At 41.2% G+C, this 19,383-nt stretch overlaps 1 protein-coding gene across 3 annotated transcripts in view; it reads right to left on the bottom strand.

Moving 5' to 3' along the window:
- GPAT3 (glycerol-3-phosphate acyltransferase 3) overlaps positions 1-19,383 on the bottom strand; it is a 67,633-nt gene that overhangs the window by 20,885 nt on the left and 27,365 nt on the right. For all 3 annotated transcript variants that reach the window (XM_047719747.1, XM_047719748.1, XM_047719749.1), the window contains exon 4: positions 2,646-2,916. In XM_047719747.1, the coding sequence (XP_047575703.1) occupies positions 2,646-2,916 (271 nt within the window). The remainder of the gene's footprint in view (positions 1-2,645; positions 2,917-19,383) is intronic.

The following is a 19,383-nucleotide window of genomic DNA, read 5'->3' as shown; positions in this document are numbered from 1 at the left end:
TAAGAACACCAAATTATAGCACCATGTAGAAACCCTTTAATGCAAGTCTGTGGTCCTTCCGTATGTTCCTGCTAACATAGAAGGGTTAGTAACAAGGTGACTCACAATACCACTAATCTCCACATAGACCCTTTCTATTTTTGAAAGGTGCTTTTAATATTCACTTAATATTCATTTGAATCACTTCAAAAAGAAAATAGTTATTTTCAGAAATGTAAGCAGAATTACACAAAAAGATGATAAAGATTTAAAATCTTTCAAAATAAATGGGGCTTCCTTATCAACACATTGTTAAGGCGTTAAGCCTCATTAAAGTCTTAAAAAAAAAAGCAAAAACCTTGTTAAAGTCTTGGCTTAAGACCTTGTGACAGAGCAATTTGAAGGTCAGATTCAGTTTTCTTCCGGTGCCATATTTTCATGCTAACCACAGATGCAATAACTAAATCCCCGTTTAATTTCATCCACCAATTTTGCAAAAGTTTTAAAATAAAGGTTTGCTACCTTTCCCTAATGAGAATCATTTGTTCCCACACATCAAGTCAGAAGGGGATACCTTTGAACACGTTTAACAACTGGGTTCAACATGAGAGACTATGGACTCTGAAAAACGATCTGAGAATTTTGAAGGGGTGGGGGGTGGGAGGTTGGGGGCACCAGGTGGTGGGTATTGTAGAGGGCACGGATTGCATGGAGCACTGGGTGTGGTGCAAAAATAATGAATACTGTTATGCTGAAAAAAAATAAAAAAATTAAAAAAAAAATAAAAAGTAAGAAAAGGAAAAAAAAAAAAAAAAAAAAAAACAACTGGGTTCAAACTACTACAAGTTTTTATTTGCTGGATTAACAGGCCAGAAACTTCTGGTTTCCCGTTTAAATAAGCCAACGTGAGAGTTCTCATAGATGTCACAAGTTTTCAGCCACAGTCTGTTTTTTAGGAGTTTTACTGAGATACAATTTCCCTAGAATACAGTTTCCCCATTTAAAGTAGTCCGTGGTTTCGGCATATTTACCAAGTTGTGCAATCATCAACACAATCAGTTTTAGCACAATCTGGTTTTTGAGTGGTGACGTTGTAGCAGTGGCTCATCTTCTAAAGCATGCACACAGACGTTCCTTCACCCTGAAGAGGATTATGAAGAGTGGGAGTCTCCATTCTTCTCTTGTCTCCTTCTTCTTGGGTGCTTACACGACTGGCTTATCCTACATCTGTGGTTTCTTTGCAAGAGTCTTCTATGTTACTTCTTTAGTTTGTGAGCGCTAGATTAAACTATGCAGATCGTAGAATCATAACGCTGTTTGCTGGAACCCACAGCAGGTGAAAGCTAACAGACAAATGAGGGCATCTCAAATACTCAGTCTTGCAAAAATCCTTACTCTTCCCTCCGGTGGCCTTGGATACAGAGCCTGGCTCACGGGCCAAGTGCAGATGGAAGAGCGAATCTATACAGTCAACTTTACTGAAGCTGCATTTCTTTTTTCAGAATAAAAACAGAATAAATAGAAGCTCTAACTATAAGCCTAGAAATGTCTAATACATAAAAGTGCAACTATGTCCTTCATGCATACCGAGGGACAGTCCTGCACTTGCTCAGAGTAAATGAACACCCCCTCAGTTGGAGAACACTGGCTTAAGGTTCAAGCAAAAGTATATGTGAAAACCTGAATTCCACTTTGTTAGCAGAGCTGAGATCATTTCCAAAAGACACACTGTGCCCCAACTGGCAAACTGGCAATATGGGGGGAAAAAAAAAAAAAAGCCACACAGAAAGAACTTAGAAATGTGCCTCTGCCTATACTTAAGCAATCTCTTCAGTTGTAATAAACCTAAATGAGGCAAGTGTAGGCCACCCTAGGGAGGGTCAAACGGTTCCAAGTCCTGTGCCAATTTAAGGGGGCGGAGAGCAAATGCCTGGAAAGCTGTGTCAAGACGGGGCCAAGGCTACGTCCAGGGAAATTAAGCAAGACCATCCGCAGGAATACTGTGACTTGTGCCTATGCCTACGACCCGCCGTCGCCATGCTGGACACACTCTGGCCACCTGCACTCCGTCCACGGCCCAGCGTCACTCTGCTCCTCTGAGGTCTGCACGGTGGCTCCAGCAGACTGCACCGGAAAGGACTCCTCATCGGAGGCGTTCCTGCTCAGAGCCAGAAGGTGACACAGGGGAGCTTGTAATGAGAAAAGGGAATCATGACGGAACTTGGTGGAACAAACTCTGTCCTTTAAATGGCTTTCTCTCCCATGCTAACCACTCTCAGTAATCTTTTCTCTCCTATGCAACTGTGACCTGCTACAGACCAGCGAGGAAAGGCAGTTACAGTTTGGCGGACACTCTGGCGAATGCAAAACCAGAAATCCTCTCTTCTTTTCGCCAACTTCCCTTTGCCGTCTATCCTCTGGTGGTTTATGACCGAAAGAACAAAATGGATCCAGAAGGACATTTATTCGCTTCTGAATACACACCTTCATTTGGGGAAAATGCGAAAGAACAGATACTTCGCGTGTTCCTGCGGAGTCCCAGCTGGCGTTTTGCAGGTAGGAAGGGGTGGAATCAGTGCCCTAATACTCTCCTGAGGCCGTCACATACGTGATTTAAAAAGAAAGCTGAACCAATGATACCGTCAATCACTGGGCAGGAGACATACCTCAGGGGTAGCAGGACACAGTAGCGCACTAGGACGCCCAGCACCCACACCGTGGTGAGCCGCAGACTGATGTACTGGAAATTCATGTTGGTCCTTGTGAGGAGATTCCATGACACCAGCTCCTCTGAGGAGAACCTCTGGGTCACTTCATCTTCCACAATGGCTTCCAAGCCCTTCTTGGAGAAATAAAACGCGTCAGACAGCTCAAAGTCCCTTCCTCGCAGACCAGAGAGCCCTTTTTCCATGGGTGATTCATCTCTTTGGATAATACCTTAAAAGAAAGCATCAGGACATGAGAAAATGCCGTATGACACAGGAACCAAGCAAGGGGGCGACTTGGGGCAGAAGACAGCCCAACAATCCTCGGGGGTAACATGAAGCAGATTTCAAAACAAAACACAAGCAACTGCAGCGGGCGAAGAGGCGGAATCAGTCAATCTGCATGAAGCGATCACTACCCAACGCACTCAGTGCCTTACAAAGAAATCCGGTCCTCGATAGCCTTTTCCTGTGCGCTGCCTCCCTACACACCATGAGGAAAGAAGTTACAAAACAAACTCTCTCCAAGCATGGATCTAGGCTGCACAAAAATAAAACCTTCTGTTTTCCCCGATAAAAACCATAACGCCAAAAGAAAGCAAAATGGCAAAAGGTATTTACCACAAATGGCAAACACGGCAAATGCTGATTTTCTAAGAAAATCAGTCTCAAGGTCACAAACTGAACTCACAGAAACATTAATAGTTAATAGACCAAAACCTCTTACTAGGAAAGAAATGGGAATTAGACAAAGATTGCCCTTTTTACATCATCAAATCAGCAACATTTTTGTTTAGTGATAAAGTTTAATGACACAAGTATTTTCATACTCAGTTTGTGTGAACGTGGAACTAGAATTAGTAGCAAGTTTGTCAAAATCCCTTTCACATGAAGAGACTAAAAACACGTTCACTGAACCTAGATGTCCATCTACAGACAAATGGATAAAGAAGATGTGGTATATATACACAATGGAATACTATGCAGCCATCAAAAGAAATGAAATCTTGCCATTTGCGACGACGTGGATGGAACTAGAGGGTATCATGCTTAGTGAAATAAGTCAATCGGAGAAAGACAACTATCATATGATCTCCCTGATATGAGGGAGAGGAGATGCAACATGGGGGGTCGAGGGGGTAGGAGAAGAGTAAATGAAACAAGATGGGATTGGGAGGGAGACAAACCATAAGTGACTCTTAATCTCACAAAACAAACTGAGGGTTGATGGGGGAAGGGGGTTGGGAGAGGGGGTGGGGTTATGGATATCGGGGAGGGTATGTGCTATGGTGAGTGTTGTGAAGTGTGTAAACCTGGCGATTCGCAGACCTGTACCCCTGGGGATAAAAATATATGTTTATAAAGCTGTAAAAAAAAAAAAAAAAAAAAAAAGAAAGGAAAAAAAAAAAAAAAAAAAAACCACGTTCACTGATGATTCAGTGATTCCGATTTCAGGAATCTAACCCAAGAAAATAATCAGAAATCTAGGCAAAAATATCCACTGTAGCATTTTCCGTTAAAATCGACCCAGACAGCATGACACAACGCATCTAGTCAACACTGTAGTTAACACCTCAGTGTTACGTGGAAAAGAAAAAAGCCGGATCTGAAACTATAGTTTGACTAACTTTGGGAAAAGATACACATAAAGAAATGTCAAGAAGCCCACATTAAGTGGTTAACTCTGGGCAATATGATTAGATTTTCCTCTTTATGCTGTTATTGTCTTTCCCATAAAAAAAATAATTCGAAGATTTTTAAAGTAGCATAAATTTTATAAATTGAGAAAAATGATCACTGCCACCCAGTTCTGACTACTAAGTAAGCATCACAGATGAGAGGATCTGTAAATAAAGAGCAGCTATATATACAATGACATAACTATCCAATCTCTGCTCTGGGGTGTGTTGCAAAGGAATTTACCTCCTAAATTAGAAAAGCCTTTCCTTTTGAGGTGGAGATTAAGATATTAAATTCCCTAAAAGAAGATCCCCTCTGATTTCCTCACTTCCCAGTTTACTAAGAAATCAGTGAGGAGAGTGGAAACTGCTGTATTACCTATCCCCTGGAGAACATGTACACACATCCATAGAAGGAGAGGTGATAATACATCATTTTTTCTGAAGGAAGAGCATCATAGTCTATGAGAAAAGAAAGTAAAGAGGACCTGGAGTCCAGAGTCAAGTTCTGTTTAGGACAGTCACTGGCTCTAAGACTCTGCGTCATTCTCTGGGTCACCTAACTTGGTGTCCTCCTTTATAAAATTGGAGGTGAGAAAATTTTTAGTTTCTTTATAGGGCTAAAGTTTCACGATTTTACTTTTGGGTTTTTTTGGTAGTTTTTGCCTGTTTGTTTTTACCAACATGCAAATCTAATACCTTATCACCATAAGAATTAGAACAAAAAAATAAGCTCTTGAATGATTAGATTCTCTTTTTCTGTCATCAAGTCTAAGTGGTTTAACCTTTCCTCACCCTCGGAAAAGGATTTGATTCCCATTAGAGGGTGAACCAGACGTGTCACTACTGATTTACCCTCTTGCTCTGCAAACAGCAGCAATACCTCCCAGCAGGTTACTCAATCCAAGTACTGGCCAACATTCAGCGCAAGAGTTTCATTATTTAGCAATAGATAGGGTTTTGTGGGGTTTTTTAAGTCTAGAAGGGGAGGGAAGAACAAATTATTTAGTAAATCTCAGAATGAAATACACTGGAGACAGTGGACAGTCTTTCTAAAAATAAGATTTTTCGGAGGGGTGAGAGATAAGAATGCCAGTTCAAGTTGCACCTCATCATTTAACTGAGCCAGAAGAGAAGAGACATTTCTTTTTTTTTTTTTTTAAAGTACTAGAGGCTCTAAATTTTTTTTTTTTAAAGATTTTATTCATTTATTTGACAGACAGAGATCACAAGCAGGCAGAGAGGCAGGCAGAGAGAGAGGAAGGGAAGCAGGCTCCCTGCCGAGCAGAGAGCCCGACGCGGCACTCGATCCCAGGACCCCGAGACCATGACCTGAGCCGAAGGCAGCAGCCCAACCCACTGAGCCACCCAGGCGCCCGAGAAGAGACATTTCAACAGGGGCCGGCGCCCAGCATCCACCCACCTGATGTGCAATATTCTCTCTGCCCCCGACCTACTTAATTCTGCGTAACTCAAATAAAATAGAACTCAATTTTAGATTTTTGTTAAGCCTCTTTCAAAGGTATGTGGGTGACTTTAATGTCTCTAATCAACAAAGGATTAATTTCCAGAATATATTAAGATATACCAAAAAAAAAAGAAGTAAAAAAAGTATATATGGCAAACCATTCATAAAAAAAGTAAGCCCCTCCTTGGGGCGCCTGGGTGGCTCAGTGGGTTAAAGCCTCTGCCTTCGGCTCAGGTCATGATCCCAGGGTTCTGGGATCGAGACCCGCATCGGGCTCTCTGCTCAGCAGGAGTCTGATTCCCCCTCCCCCTCTGCCTGCCTCTCTGCTGACTTGTGATCTCGGTCAAATAAATAAAATCTTTTTAAAAAAATGACTTAATGACTACACATTTTAAAAGATGTTCAACTTCACTATCAGCAGAGAAACACAAACAAAAGAACGAGATACTATTTCATACCGATAAAGACTGAGGAAATTTTAAACTGAGTCCTATCAAGTGCTAGTGAAAATTTGGCCAATTATAACATAACTAGTATAACCGTACTGGAAAACAATTAATTTGGAACCATCTAGTAAACGTAAAGATATTCACAGCTGAGACCCAGAGATTCTGCTTCCAGGTATAGCTCAGGAAGATGTTTGTTCAGTAATTTCAAATGTGCAGCAAAGGTGCAACGAAGAGTTCACTTTATCCAGATTCGTGAACTGCCAACATTTTGTCACATTTGCTTTATTGTGCTAGCCCTAGATGTATAAAATGACATTTTCAAAACCACTTGAGAATAAATTACAGACGTCATGCCCTTTGCCCCTAAATACTTCAGCACTGATTTCCTCAAGACACAAGGTTTTACTTAATCACAATGAAATTGTCAAAATCAAGAAAGTGGACATTACTGCTAAACTAGCATCAAATGTACAGACCTTATTCAAATTTCGACAATGGTCCCAGTAATGGCCTTCATACCACTTTTTTTCTGGCCCAGAATTCAACCAAGGATCATATATTAATTTACATGTCATCTCTGTAGTCTCCTAATTATATGAAAAAGTTACTTGGCCTTTCTTTGTTTTTTAAGACATTGACATTTTAAACTAATAATATATGTTAATTAAGTGAATTTAAATAATAAATAAAGGAAAAAAGACATCGGCATTTTTTAAGAGGACAAGCCATTTACTTTGAAGAATGTTTCTTAATTTGGGTTAGTCTCATGTCCTCTCATGATTAGACGCAGGCTGTATACTCTGGGCAGGAGAACTATGTAAACGATGTGTCCTGCTCCCTAGTCGCGCTGGGAACATGTGACTGGTCTGTCCCGTGACTGGTGACATTTAATTTTGGTTGGTTTAAGGCAGTTAGTTATTACCAGATTTCTCCACTGTAAAGTTACTATCTTTCTCTGCTTGATCAGTAAGTGGAGAATTACTGTCTGCAAGTATGTGTAAAGGAGAGATACCTCGAGACTAAGGAACTATTCTGCTCCTCAAATCCTCACCCAATGACATTAGCAGCTCCGATGATTCTTACCTGAATGAATTGGTACTGCACGTCTTTCGTTTTAGGAATTTTAAAGATTTTAATTATTTATTGACAGAGAGAGCGAGCCAGAGAGAGAGGGAACACAGGCAGGGAGAGCGAGAGGGGGGAAGCAGACTCCCTGCTGAGCAGGGCGCCTGATGTGGGGCTGGATCCCAGGACCCCGGGATCACGGCATGAGCTGAAGGCAGACACTCGACGACTGAGCCACCCAGGTGCCCCATGTGTCTTTTCTTCTTTTCAAGATTTTATTTTTCATTTGAGAGAGAAAGAGAGTACAGGGGGAGGGGCCGAGAGAGGAAGAAGCACAGTCCCCACTGAGCAGAGAACCCAAGGCGGGGCTGGCAGGACTCGATCCCAGGACCCCAGAAACACGACCTGAGCAGAAGGCAGATGCCTGACTGGCTAAGACACCCAGGCGCCCCACTGTGTTTCTTTTAAATGGCATTTTCTCACTCCTTCCCCATTTATTAATTCCATTCCATCTTTAAAAGAGCTTTTCCGTTACACTCCGTAAGTTCTTATAAAACTACGCAAAAGTAGACATATATGAGAACAATTTGCCACATTGTTTGCAATAGCAATCTCAAGGTACATTAGAGAGATGGATATACAGAAATAGATACAAATATCAAACCATTATGTTGTACACTTAAAACCAGTATGCTGTAACTGTACCTCAATAAAAATAAATAAAAAAAAACAAAGGGAAGCTCGTATAAAAAAGAGATGGAGGGGCACCTGGGTGGCTCAGTGGGTTAAAGCCTCTGTCTTCGGCTCGGGACATGATCCTAGGGTCCTGGGATCGAGCCCCACGTCGGGCTCTCTGCTCAGCAGGGAGCCTGCTTCCTCCTTTCTCTCTCTGCCTGCCTCTCTGCCTACTTGTGGTCTCTGTCAAATAAATAAAATCTTTAAAAAAAAAAAAGAGATGGATACATGAAAAAATGTTCATCATCATTAGCCATCAGGGAGATTCAAATTAAAACCACATTGAGATATCACCTTACACCAGTTAGAATGGCCAAAATTAGCAAGAAAGGAAACAACATGTGTTGGAGGGGATGTGGAGAAAGGGGAACCCTCTTACACTGTTGGTGGGAATGCACGTTGGTGCAGCCACTCTGGAGAACAGTGTGGAGATTCCTCAAGAAATTAAAAATAGAACTTCCGTATGACCCTGCCATTGCACTACTGGGTATTTACCCCAAAGATACAGATGGAGTGAAAAGAAGGGCCATCTGTACCCCAATGTTCATAGCAGCAATGGCCACGGTCGCCAAACTGTGGAAAGAACCAAGATGCCCTTCAATGGACGAATGGATAAGGAAGATGTGGTCCATATACACTATGGAGTATGATGCCTCCATCAGAAAGGATGAATCCCCAACTTTTGTAGCAACATGGATGGGACTGGAAGAGATGATGCTGAGTGAAATAAGTCAAGCAGAGAGAGTCAATTATCATATGGTCTCACTGATTTGTGGAGCATAACAAATAGCATGGAGGACAAGGGGAGATGGAGAGGAGAAGGGAGTTGGGGGAAATTGGAAGGGGAGGTGAACCATGAGAGACTATGGACTCTGAAAAACAATCTGAGGGGTTTGAAGAGGTGGGGGGGTGGGAGGTTGGGGGAACCAGGTGGTGGGTATTGGAGAGGGCACAGACTGCATGGAGCACTGGGTGTGGTGCAAAAACAGTGAATACTGTAACGCTGAAAAAATAAAACATTAAAAAAAGAGAGAGAGAAATGGATACATCCAGGGCCACATAAGAGCTAAAAGAAATTACCTGGAACATTGACCAACTTAGGTAATTTGCAAACATCATCATGAACAAACGACTCAGAACAATATGTGACGGTGATATTTTTATAGGGCCGGAATAATGCAAAACAATGAGTACTATGTGTTAAGATACGTACATGTATGGGGAACATGAAAATATGCACAAAAATAATAAACATGAAAACCAGAGTAGTAGTTTCAGGGGGGATCAGGGAACAATACACAGAAGAATTTGATTGTTTCTATAAAGTTTTATTTATTAAACTAAGTTGTTTAATAAATAAAACTTTATAGAAACAACAATAAAAGGTTACATGGAACTGACAATTGTTCCTAAGATGAAAATCTGTATAGTCAGAGAGCAGTCACCAGCTTAGAAGCTCTTCCATAAGGTACACAAAATCTGAAAGCAGGTATTATTATAAAATTTGACGTCAAAAGAAGCACTGCCCAATACATAATATCACTTCCCTCCCTAACTAGACTGGCCACTGAGGGTCAGACTTACTGATTCAATTTGCCCTAAGCGTACCTCCTGAGAGAAAAAAGAAAGACAAACTTCATTCAGTCAACATACAGTCACATGATTCAGACCTCAAAGTAAAGGTTAGAAAGAAAAAGAGGAAGTTTTTCTTTTGGCACCAAGAAATGTTCCTAAGTAAACTAAAAGTTTTCAAAATATAGGTGTAAATACGTATCAGATTTAACTGGCACAGACACAATTTTGATATCAGTTTTTACGGTCATTAAGGAAACCTAGTTTTATCAGTAACAAATTAGTCCTGATCCTTCAGAGCGATCCCCATTTCTGAAACTGATAAAACCCTGACTCTAGGAAGCATTTCCTTTTGTTTCCTAAGTCAGCTTCAAAATAGTAAAGCCATAAACATTTGAACTTTGTCCTCATAATGAATGCTCTGGTGAACCCAACAAGGTCCATGCTTGGATGGAAATAAAATGAGAAAAACTATCTCTAAAAACTATCTCTTTCTACACAAGCTGCCCTGTGCCCTATGCCTTTAGCAAGTCATGGTACATCAATAACACCAGCTATGAAAAGTCTGTTAAAAGAAATGGAGGCTGAAGTTTAAACCATTTCAAATATAATTAACTCTAAATTAGCTGAGTGAACTCTCGGAATGACGGCTCATTTATAAATCACAGTATCCTCCAGATGTAAATCACGCTTTCTAGGTCAGCCATTAGGGAAAATCAGGGTCCACTACAGATCAAAAGTGTATACAATAGGCTGTATATAGAGGAGCAGATCCTTAACCTGCCAATGGGCTCTATTCCAAAAGTTAGAAGCTCAGAGTTCAAAACACACTCTGTCCCGGAAACTCTGATTGAACTAGTCTGTTTCAGCTTCAAACCCATCCAGTCATAAGCCCAACTAACCCCAAAACGTAGGTGATCATATAGTAGCAGTCCATGAAACAGAAATCTTCAGCACTGTTTCTACCAGAAATTTTTTAATTAAATCTGGTTTGGAATTGACAAAAATACACTTCCTTGTCCTGCAGTGACTTAAAGGGGATATTTGGGAACTTTCAGGGGTTCTGGTAATGTTCCGTTTCTTGATCAAAATGAGAGGCACATGAGTAAGTTCACTTTGGGAAAAACCATTAAGTTGTACCTTTATAATTTTACATCTTGCCTGTGTGTGTTTAGTTTCAATTTTTAAAAAGTTTACTTGCAAACTGCTGTACAATGTTGCCTATAGGTAATGATATTGTATTAAGTACTTAAAAATTTGTTAAAAGGGGCGCCTGGGTGGCTCAGTTGGTTAAGCGTCTGCCTTCAGCTCCGGTCCTGGGATCGAGCCCTGCCTCCAGCTCTCTGCTCAGCAGGAGGCCTGCGTCTCCCTCTCCCACTCCCCCTGCCTGTATCCTCTCTCTCACTGTCTCTCTCTGCCAAATAAATAAATAAAATCTTTAAAAAAAAAGAACTTGTTAAAAGGATAAATCTCATGTTCAGTGTTCTTACCAAATTAAAAAAAGAGAGAGCATCGAAAGAGACAGTATCCGTGAATCCCTATTTCCGTCATTTATCCACTATAGGATTAAATAAATACTTCCATTATTTAAAAAAAAAGTTCATATCCCCCTAAGTAAGGGGGCAGGGAGGAGTTTACCTGTGGGAGCACCAACCACTGGTAGTGACGGCCTTTTCCTGGTGTGAGGAGCTCATGTGAGGGTCTCTGGTCCACCCTGGCCACGCCCCGTGTCCTTCCTGACCCATCAGTGTGCTTACAGCAGAGATCAAGGTGAAACAGTTGTAAAGATGAGTTGCTCGGGCCGGGGTGGGGGTGGGGAGAACAGACATACTCACTGTCAAGCTCCAGAGGACCAAGACCTACATTCATGCCATCGCTGGGCTGTAGTTAAAGACTGGAAGGTCATTACACAATTGGCACAACTAAGGGCCTGGGATGGATCCCTCAAACCAGGAGTCTCTGTCCTTGTTCTTATCCACCAGTCATCACACAGATGGAACAACTACATAGTCACCTGACTGCACAGCTTTCTGGCCCTTTTTTGGTCACATTTTCCACAAAAATTTAGCTGTAATGCTGCAAGGCTAAGTTCTAGATATACCATGTGCAGAAAATTCCCAGGGCCATTAGTCAAGTCATAATTTCTAGCATGTAAATTTGACTATGCTTACCTCCCAGAGAATCCTTTGTGTTCCTGATTACCACTGCTCTCCTTCCTAAGTACTTTTTAAAAAAATCCTGTTTATTATTATTAACTTAGTTAAGTGTAACAATGGTGTCAGGGTTATATTTAAAACAAAAGTCAGGGGGTGCCTGGGTGGCTCAGTGGGTTGAGCCTCTGCCTCCGGCTCAGGTCATGATCTGAGCCCCACATCAAGCCCCGCATGGGGCTCTGCTCAGCAGGGAGCCTGCTTCCCCCCTCTCTCTGCCTGCCTCTCTGCCTACTTGTGATCTCTCTCTCTCTCTGTCAAATAAATAAATAAAAATAAAATCTTTAAAACAAAAGTCAGTTTTTCATGATGTATACCCTGAGGTACTTGAAGGTAAAATGGCATGGTATCTAGGATTAGTTTTTAAAGTGCTTCTATAAAAGGATACACATTAAGGTGAGAACATGGTGTTTCTGATTGCTCACCTGTATTCTCTTATTTTCTATGTTGCTCACATACTGCATCCGTAATTAAAATTTATCTAAGAAATACTTCCACAGATAAGCCATAAGAGACTCTTAATGTCAGGGAACAAACTGAGGGTTGCTGGGGGGTAGAGGAGGGAGAGGGTGGCTGGGGGATGGACACTGGGGAGGGTATATGCTGCGGTGAGTGCTGTGAGATGTGTCAGACTGATGACTCACAGAACCGTACCCCTGGGCAAATAATACATTAGATGTTAATAAAAAAAACACTTTCACAAAGGATAAACTGAAAAACAAGGATAGATGATGTAAGTTCTTCTTGAATTGGGTGGCGAGTACAAGGAGATTAACTGTACTGTTCTTGTTACTTCTTAAAAATGAATGCTATATTTTTAAAAAATCCATTTCAGAAACTCATTTGCAAAGTCAGTTTAGCTGGAAATCAATTTCCTCACCCAAAACCAAAGCATTCGTTCATTTAATCAGTCAGTCAGCCACGACAGAGAGACAGCCAGGCACTAAATAGAACGGAGGGAAAGGGAGCTGAACTCAAGCACGGCTGCACACTAGAAATATCTTTGGAACCTATAAACATACAGCGCCAGGGCCCAGCCCCAGACCGCTCACTAGAATGCCAACTACATTTTAAAAAATACACATGAAGGATCAAAAAATAAATAAATAAATAAGGAAAAACATCAAAATATTAGTTCTTAAGCACAGGGTAGCTTCAAGGAGATAAGCACAATCCTTTGGGGTTGTAGTTACACACATATGTTCAAAAACACTTCTAACCTAATGACACTCAAGAAAATTAGGTCTTTTCTGCATAACAAAATTTCATATGGGTGATTTTTAATGTTCTTATTTATATATCTACAATGTCTCCTTTTTCGATAAAGTGTATTATATTACAGAGTGAGAGAAAAGAATTTACAAGTCCTATTTTTTTAAAACCGAAATGACATACGACTAACATACCCCCCACATGTCCATCATTTAAAAGGCCCAAACTGCAGAGCCTTGAGGGCGACAGGCAGCAGCGGACAGACTCGCGCATGACTCTGAGTGTACGACTCATTTTGGATCACCAGTTAGCGGTTCCTAATACTGCTAAGCATACACTCGCCTACCCTATGGCTTTCGATCGCCCCGGGTATTGTCCTCTAGCAAAAAACAAGCAAATAGGCTCAGGACAATGGTCACGGGGCTTTATTCCTAAGGGCTAAAAACTGCAAACAACCCAAATGTCGATCAACATGACAATGAATTAAACAAATGATGTATTTCAATAAAGGAATTCCACAGCAATTTAAAAAATTCACTGAGTCGCACAACATGGAGAACTCTCATGAATATGATACTTTGTGGGAAAACAGGCACAAAAGAGCACATACCCTCTGATTCCATTTATGTGAATTTCAAAAATAGAAAGACTGAAGGATGACGGAAATCGGAAGACAGGTGACAGCAGGGTCCAAGGGATCAGTACTACATCTGGGCAGGGGCTTGAGAGACTTTTGAGAACTGGGGAACTATGACAGATTCTTCGACAGGTCTATAAATACCCCAAAATACATCTAGCTAAACACTTGATAGCTGTGCATTTTAATATGTGTTAACTGTGCCTCCACTTTTTTTTTTTAAGATTTTTTTTTTAAGATTTTTTTTTTTTTTTTTTTTATTCATTCGACAGACGGAGATCACAAGTAGGCAGAGAGGCAGGCAGAGAGAGAGGGGGAAGCAGGCTCCCCACCGAGCAGAGAGCCCGATGCGGGGCTTGATCCCAGGACCCTGAGATCATGACCTGAGCCGAAGGCAGAGGCTTAACCCACTGAGCCACCCAGGCGCCCCTGTGCCTCCACTTTTTAAAAATCAGAAACATGTTACATTTAAGAGTTGCCACAATTTGTAGCTATAATCCCAATTAGAGGTTCTAGGAAATCATAGCGCTTTTTTTCCATAAATATTTTTAGATTTCCCATTCTAAACTAGTAGACAACTGACATTTATTGAATGTTTTCTGATGCCAGACTGTGCTAAACCCTTGACACCTACACTTAAATAATCCCCAGAATCCAATGAGGTTTTGTCTGCTACCCCCCATTTTACAGATGAGGAAACTAAGGCTCAGTAGGGTTGAGTAACTTTCCCGGGGCCACAAAAACAATAAGGAAGAGAAGGAGGTTTTGACACCAACTCTGCTACTCCAACGCCGATTGCTTCCTCAGATCCTAAAGCTTCAAATTCCACATCGCTCTGTCCAGCACCTGCCCTTTAGAGGCCCCAAAGATGTGAGACCTTCCCTTCTCCTCCACGTCAGTCCAGTTCCCCTTGCTAAGAGAGGAGCTGAGTAACAGTTTTTACCAGTGTCTCTCCTGCCTGTGAGGGAAGGAACGGAACTCTGATCTAGGGACACTGTGCACAGCTGGCATCTAGCATTAATCTGGAGACGCACTTGTCACTAACTTATTCACACTCCCTCATCCTTCCCGGATCACTGTAACCCACATCACTTTTCTTCTTTCTTTTTTTAACGAGGGCAGGAATCTTTCAGCGCCTGGAACACATCTGATTCGGTCTCTGTACCTTCCCATGCAAGCCCAACAAAAAGCAGCCACTGGGCAGCGGCCCACGTGACGTTTCTTCCCCAGTTCCGTCATTCCTCCAGGTCTGAGCAGTCTGAGGCAGCTCTTCTGTCCAACCCAGGGCTCTGTGACCGCAGCGCACGTCCAGCCGGCATTGTTGCTCCTCGAGTTCTCCGGAGGCACAATCCGCTGCCCCATGTACTGCAGGTCAGTCAAGGTTTAGAAAGCATAATCACTCTTGATGGTTTTTAGGAAACACCTTCCATCTCTTTTGGTCCCAACAGCCTGTTATACCCTCACCCATGACTCTAGGTTTGAGTTCAAGGTCGCTGAGACAAAGACAGATTGACCATGATTGATGACAGATTGACCACAAAACTTACATTTGCCCAAGCAACACTTCTGTGATAAAGCATTCACCTTGTAAATTAAATCGATTTAGAAGGAGAAATATTTGGGGCACCTGAGCGGCTCAGTCGGTTAAGTGTCTGCCTTCAGCTCAGATCATGATCTCAGGGTCCTGGGATCAAGTCCTCTGTCCAGTTCCTGCTCGCAGGGAGCCTGCTTCTCCCTCTCCTCCCTGCTCATGCTCTCTCTCTCTCTCACTGTCTCTGTCTCTCAAATAAGCAAATAAACTCTTTTAAAAAAGGTTTTTTTAAATAAAAAAGAAGGATAAAAACTTAAGATGAGAGAACCAAGTTATTACCAGTAAGTATTAGAACACAGGGAGTTCACAGACACACATTAACATCTTTCTGCTTAATTTCACTTACTATTGATAATATGTTATCTATTGGATGATCAAATCAGCAATATACTCCTTAGAGGGGTTGCTGTTGGCTAGGTCATCTTTTGGTTGTTGTTTTAAGGTCTGAAGTTTCTTTAATTTTGAAAGTGCAAGATTGAAGAGAAAAACAAAAAAATGTGAATGCAAGCAAAATGAAAAAATTCACTACATAGAAGGTGCACAGGTGTCCCTATAGGAGCAAAACTGCTTTAGAAAAACTAAATTATTACATGCCATATACTAGGTCCATAAAAAGAAAAGAGGATAAAATCAGTACAACTCTCATGACTTGTCATGTATATGACATGTGCTCTAAAGAAATGCTGGCTTAGCATCTCCTTTGATTTCCTAAGAGGTACGCGGTCATGATTGCCTCGTTCAGAAAAAAAAAGAAGCATTAGTTATGAAACTATTCATGCACCCCTGCCCATGTTTCCCCAGTTGGCACATTTAAGAGACATCCAACTTTTTAATTCTATTTCTTTTTTTTTTTTTTACCATAAAAGGGTAAAGTTTGTTTTAAGTACCTATGTACCCCATCAACTAATCCAATTAATAAAAGTAAAATAAGGGGACGCCTGAGTGGCTCAGTGGGTTAAGCCTCTGCCTTTGGCTCAGGTCATGACCTCAGGATCCTGGGATCAAGCCCCGCATCAGGACCTAACAGATATATTCAGAACATTTTATCCTAAACTGGCAGAGTACACATTCTTTTCAAGGGCACAAGGAACATTCTCCAGAACAGATCACATACAGGATCACAAATCAGGCCTCAACAAGCACAAGAAGACTGAGATCATGCCATGCATATTTTCTAACCACAACGCCATGAAACTAAAAGTCAACCACAAGAAAAAATTTGGAAAGACCATAAGTATACAGAGGTTAAAGAACATCCTAGTAAAGAATGAATGGGTTAACCAGGAAATTAAAGAAGAAATTAAAAAATACATGGAAGCAAATGAAAATGAAAACACAATAGTCCAGAACCTTTGGGATGCAGCAAAGGCAGTCCTAAGAGGGAAGTGTAGCAATACAGACCTTCCTCAAGAAGCAAGAAAAATCTCAAATACGTGACCTACCTTACACCTAAAGGAGTTAGAAAAAGAACAACAAATGAAGCCTAAAGCCAGCAGAAGAAGAGCAATTATAAGGATTAGATCAGAAATAAATGATATAGAAACTAAAAAAACAACAGAACAGATCAATGAAACTAGGAGCTGGTTCTTTGAAAATATTAATAAAACTGATAAACCCCTAGTCAGACTAATCAAAAAGAAAGAGGAAGGACCCAAGTAAAATCACAAACAGGAGAGAGAAACAACAACACACACCACAGAAATACAAAAATGAACTTCTGGGGCTTCTTCAAGATAAAAAGCTTCTGCACAGCAAAGGAAACAGTCAATAAAACTAAAAGGTAGGAGGTGCCTGGGTGGCTCAATTGATTGGGTGTCTGCCTTCATCTGAGGTCATGGTTCCCCGGGGTCCTGGGATCGAGGCCTACATCAGGCTGCCTGCTCAACGGGGAGCCTGCTTCTCCCTCTGCCACTCCCCCGGCTTATGCACTCTCCTCTCTGTCAAATAAATAAAATCTTAAAAAAAAAAAAAAAAAAAAAAACCTGGGGCGCCTGGGTGGCTCAGTGGGTTAAGCCTCTGCCTTCGGCTCAGGTCATGATCCCAGGGTCCTGGGATCGAGTCCCACATCGGGCTCTCTGCTCAGCAGGGAGCCTGCTTCCCTCTCTCTCTGCCTGCCTCTCTGCCTACTTGTGATCTCCATCTGTCAAATAAATAAATAAAATCTTGAAAAAAAAGGGGGGGGGAGTAGGCTACAGAATGGGAGAAGATATTTGCAAATGACATATCTGGTAAAGGGTTACTATCCAAAATCTATAAAGAACTTATCAAACTCAACACCCAAAAAGCAACTAATCCAGTCAAGAAATGCACAGAAGACATGAATGGGAATTTTTCCAAAGACATCCAGATGGCCAATACGCTCATGAAAAGATAGTCAACATCACTCATCATCAGGTAAATGCAGATCAAAACCACAGTGAGATCCCACCTCACACCAGCCAGAATGGCTAAAATTAACAAGTCAGGAAATGACAGATGCTGGTGAGGACGCGGAGAAAGGGGAACCCTCCTACACTGTTGGTGGGAATGCAAGTTGGTGCAGCCACTCTGGAAAACAGCATGGAGATTCTTCAGAAAGTTGAAAATAGAGCTAACCCTATGACCCAGCAATCATACTACTGGGTATTTACCCAAAGGATACAAAAATACAGATTTGAATGGCTCCATGCACCCCAATGTTTACAGCAGCATTATCAACAATAGCCAAACTATGGAAAGAGCCCAAATGTCCATCGACTGATGAATGGATAAAGAAGATGTGGTATATATACACAATGGAATATTACTCAGCCACAAAAAGGAATGAAATCTTGCCATTTGCAAGGACACGGACAGAGCTAGAGAACATTATCGTAAGTGAAATAAATCAAATACCATAAGATTTCATTCATATGTGGACTTTAAGAAACAAAACAAATGAACATAGGAGGAAAAAATGAGAGACAAAACAAGAAAGAGACACTTAACTACAGAGGACAAACTTATGGCTACCAGAGGGGAGATGGGGGGGGAGAGCTAAAATAGGTGACAGGTATTAAGGAAGACACTGACAGTGATGAGCACAAGGTCGTGTATGTAAATGATGAATCACTAAATTCTACACCTGAAACTACTCTTGCACTGTATGCTAACTAGCTAGAATTTAAATAAAAATTTGGTATGAATGGATGAAGAGAAAAAAAATCAAGTTTTTCAATATACAAACAATCCGCTAGAAGACAGGATGAAAGAAGCCACTCCATGTGCAATAGCAACTAGAAATATGATTTTAGGAGGAAGTACACAGAACTTATCTGAGAAAAACTTTAAGACACTCCTGGGATATAAAAGATCACCTAAACAAATGGAAAGACATAATGTCCTTGCAGAGCTTTACTCAACCTAGATAATGTCAAGCTGCTCTCAGAAAATTTATACATTTTACACAAGTCCAGTAAAAATGAAGAGTCGCATTTCCTCTGGAGCATGCACAAGCTGTATCTCAAGATCACGTGGGAAAAGGGCAGGGAGAATAAGCAGGAAGACTCTGAGGAGGAAAAGCAACGAGGATAATAATCCCTACTAGATCGTAAAACAACCTATGACATCTATTAAATCACTAAACAATATTAAAACAACATGATGGCCATCAGAAAAGTTTTGATTTTAAAATCATTTGGAGAAATATCTCAATCAGAGAAAGACTATTATATGGTTTCACTCATATGTGGGATATAAGAAACAGAGCAGAGATCATAGGGAAGGGAGAGAAAACTGGATGGGAAGTCATCAGAGAGAGAGAAAAACCATGAGAGACACTTTCCTATAGGAAAAAAACTGAGGGATGCTGGAGGGGAGGAGAGTGGAGGGGGTGGTAACTGGGTGATGGGCAATCAGGAGGGCACGTGATGTGCCGAGCACTGCATGTTATATGCAACTGATAAATCATGGAACACCACATCTGAAACTATGATGTAATATATATTAGCTGGTTGAATTTAAACTAAAACTTTTGGAAAATTCAAAAAAAAAATAGGGATAAGTAAACATAGGGAACAAAATAGAAAGTACAGAAATAGATCCGAACAAACACAGGAAATTA

The sequence above is a fragment of the Lutra lutra genome, chromosome 2 (genome assembly GCF_902655055.1).
Source record: "Lutra lutra chromosome 2, mLutLut1.2, whole genome shotgun sequence".
NCBI lineage: Eukaryota > Metazoa > Chordata > Mammalia > Carnivora > Mustelidae > Lutra > Lutra lutra.
The sequence above is the reverse complement of the archived record's forward strand: the minus strand, read 5'-3'. Positions and strand labels throughout refer to the sequence as shown.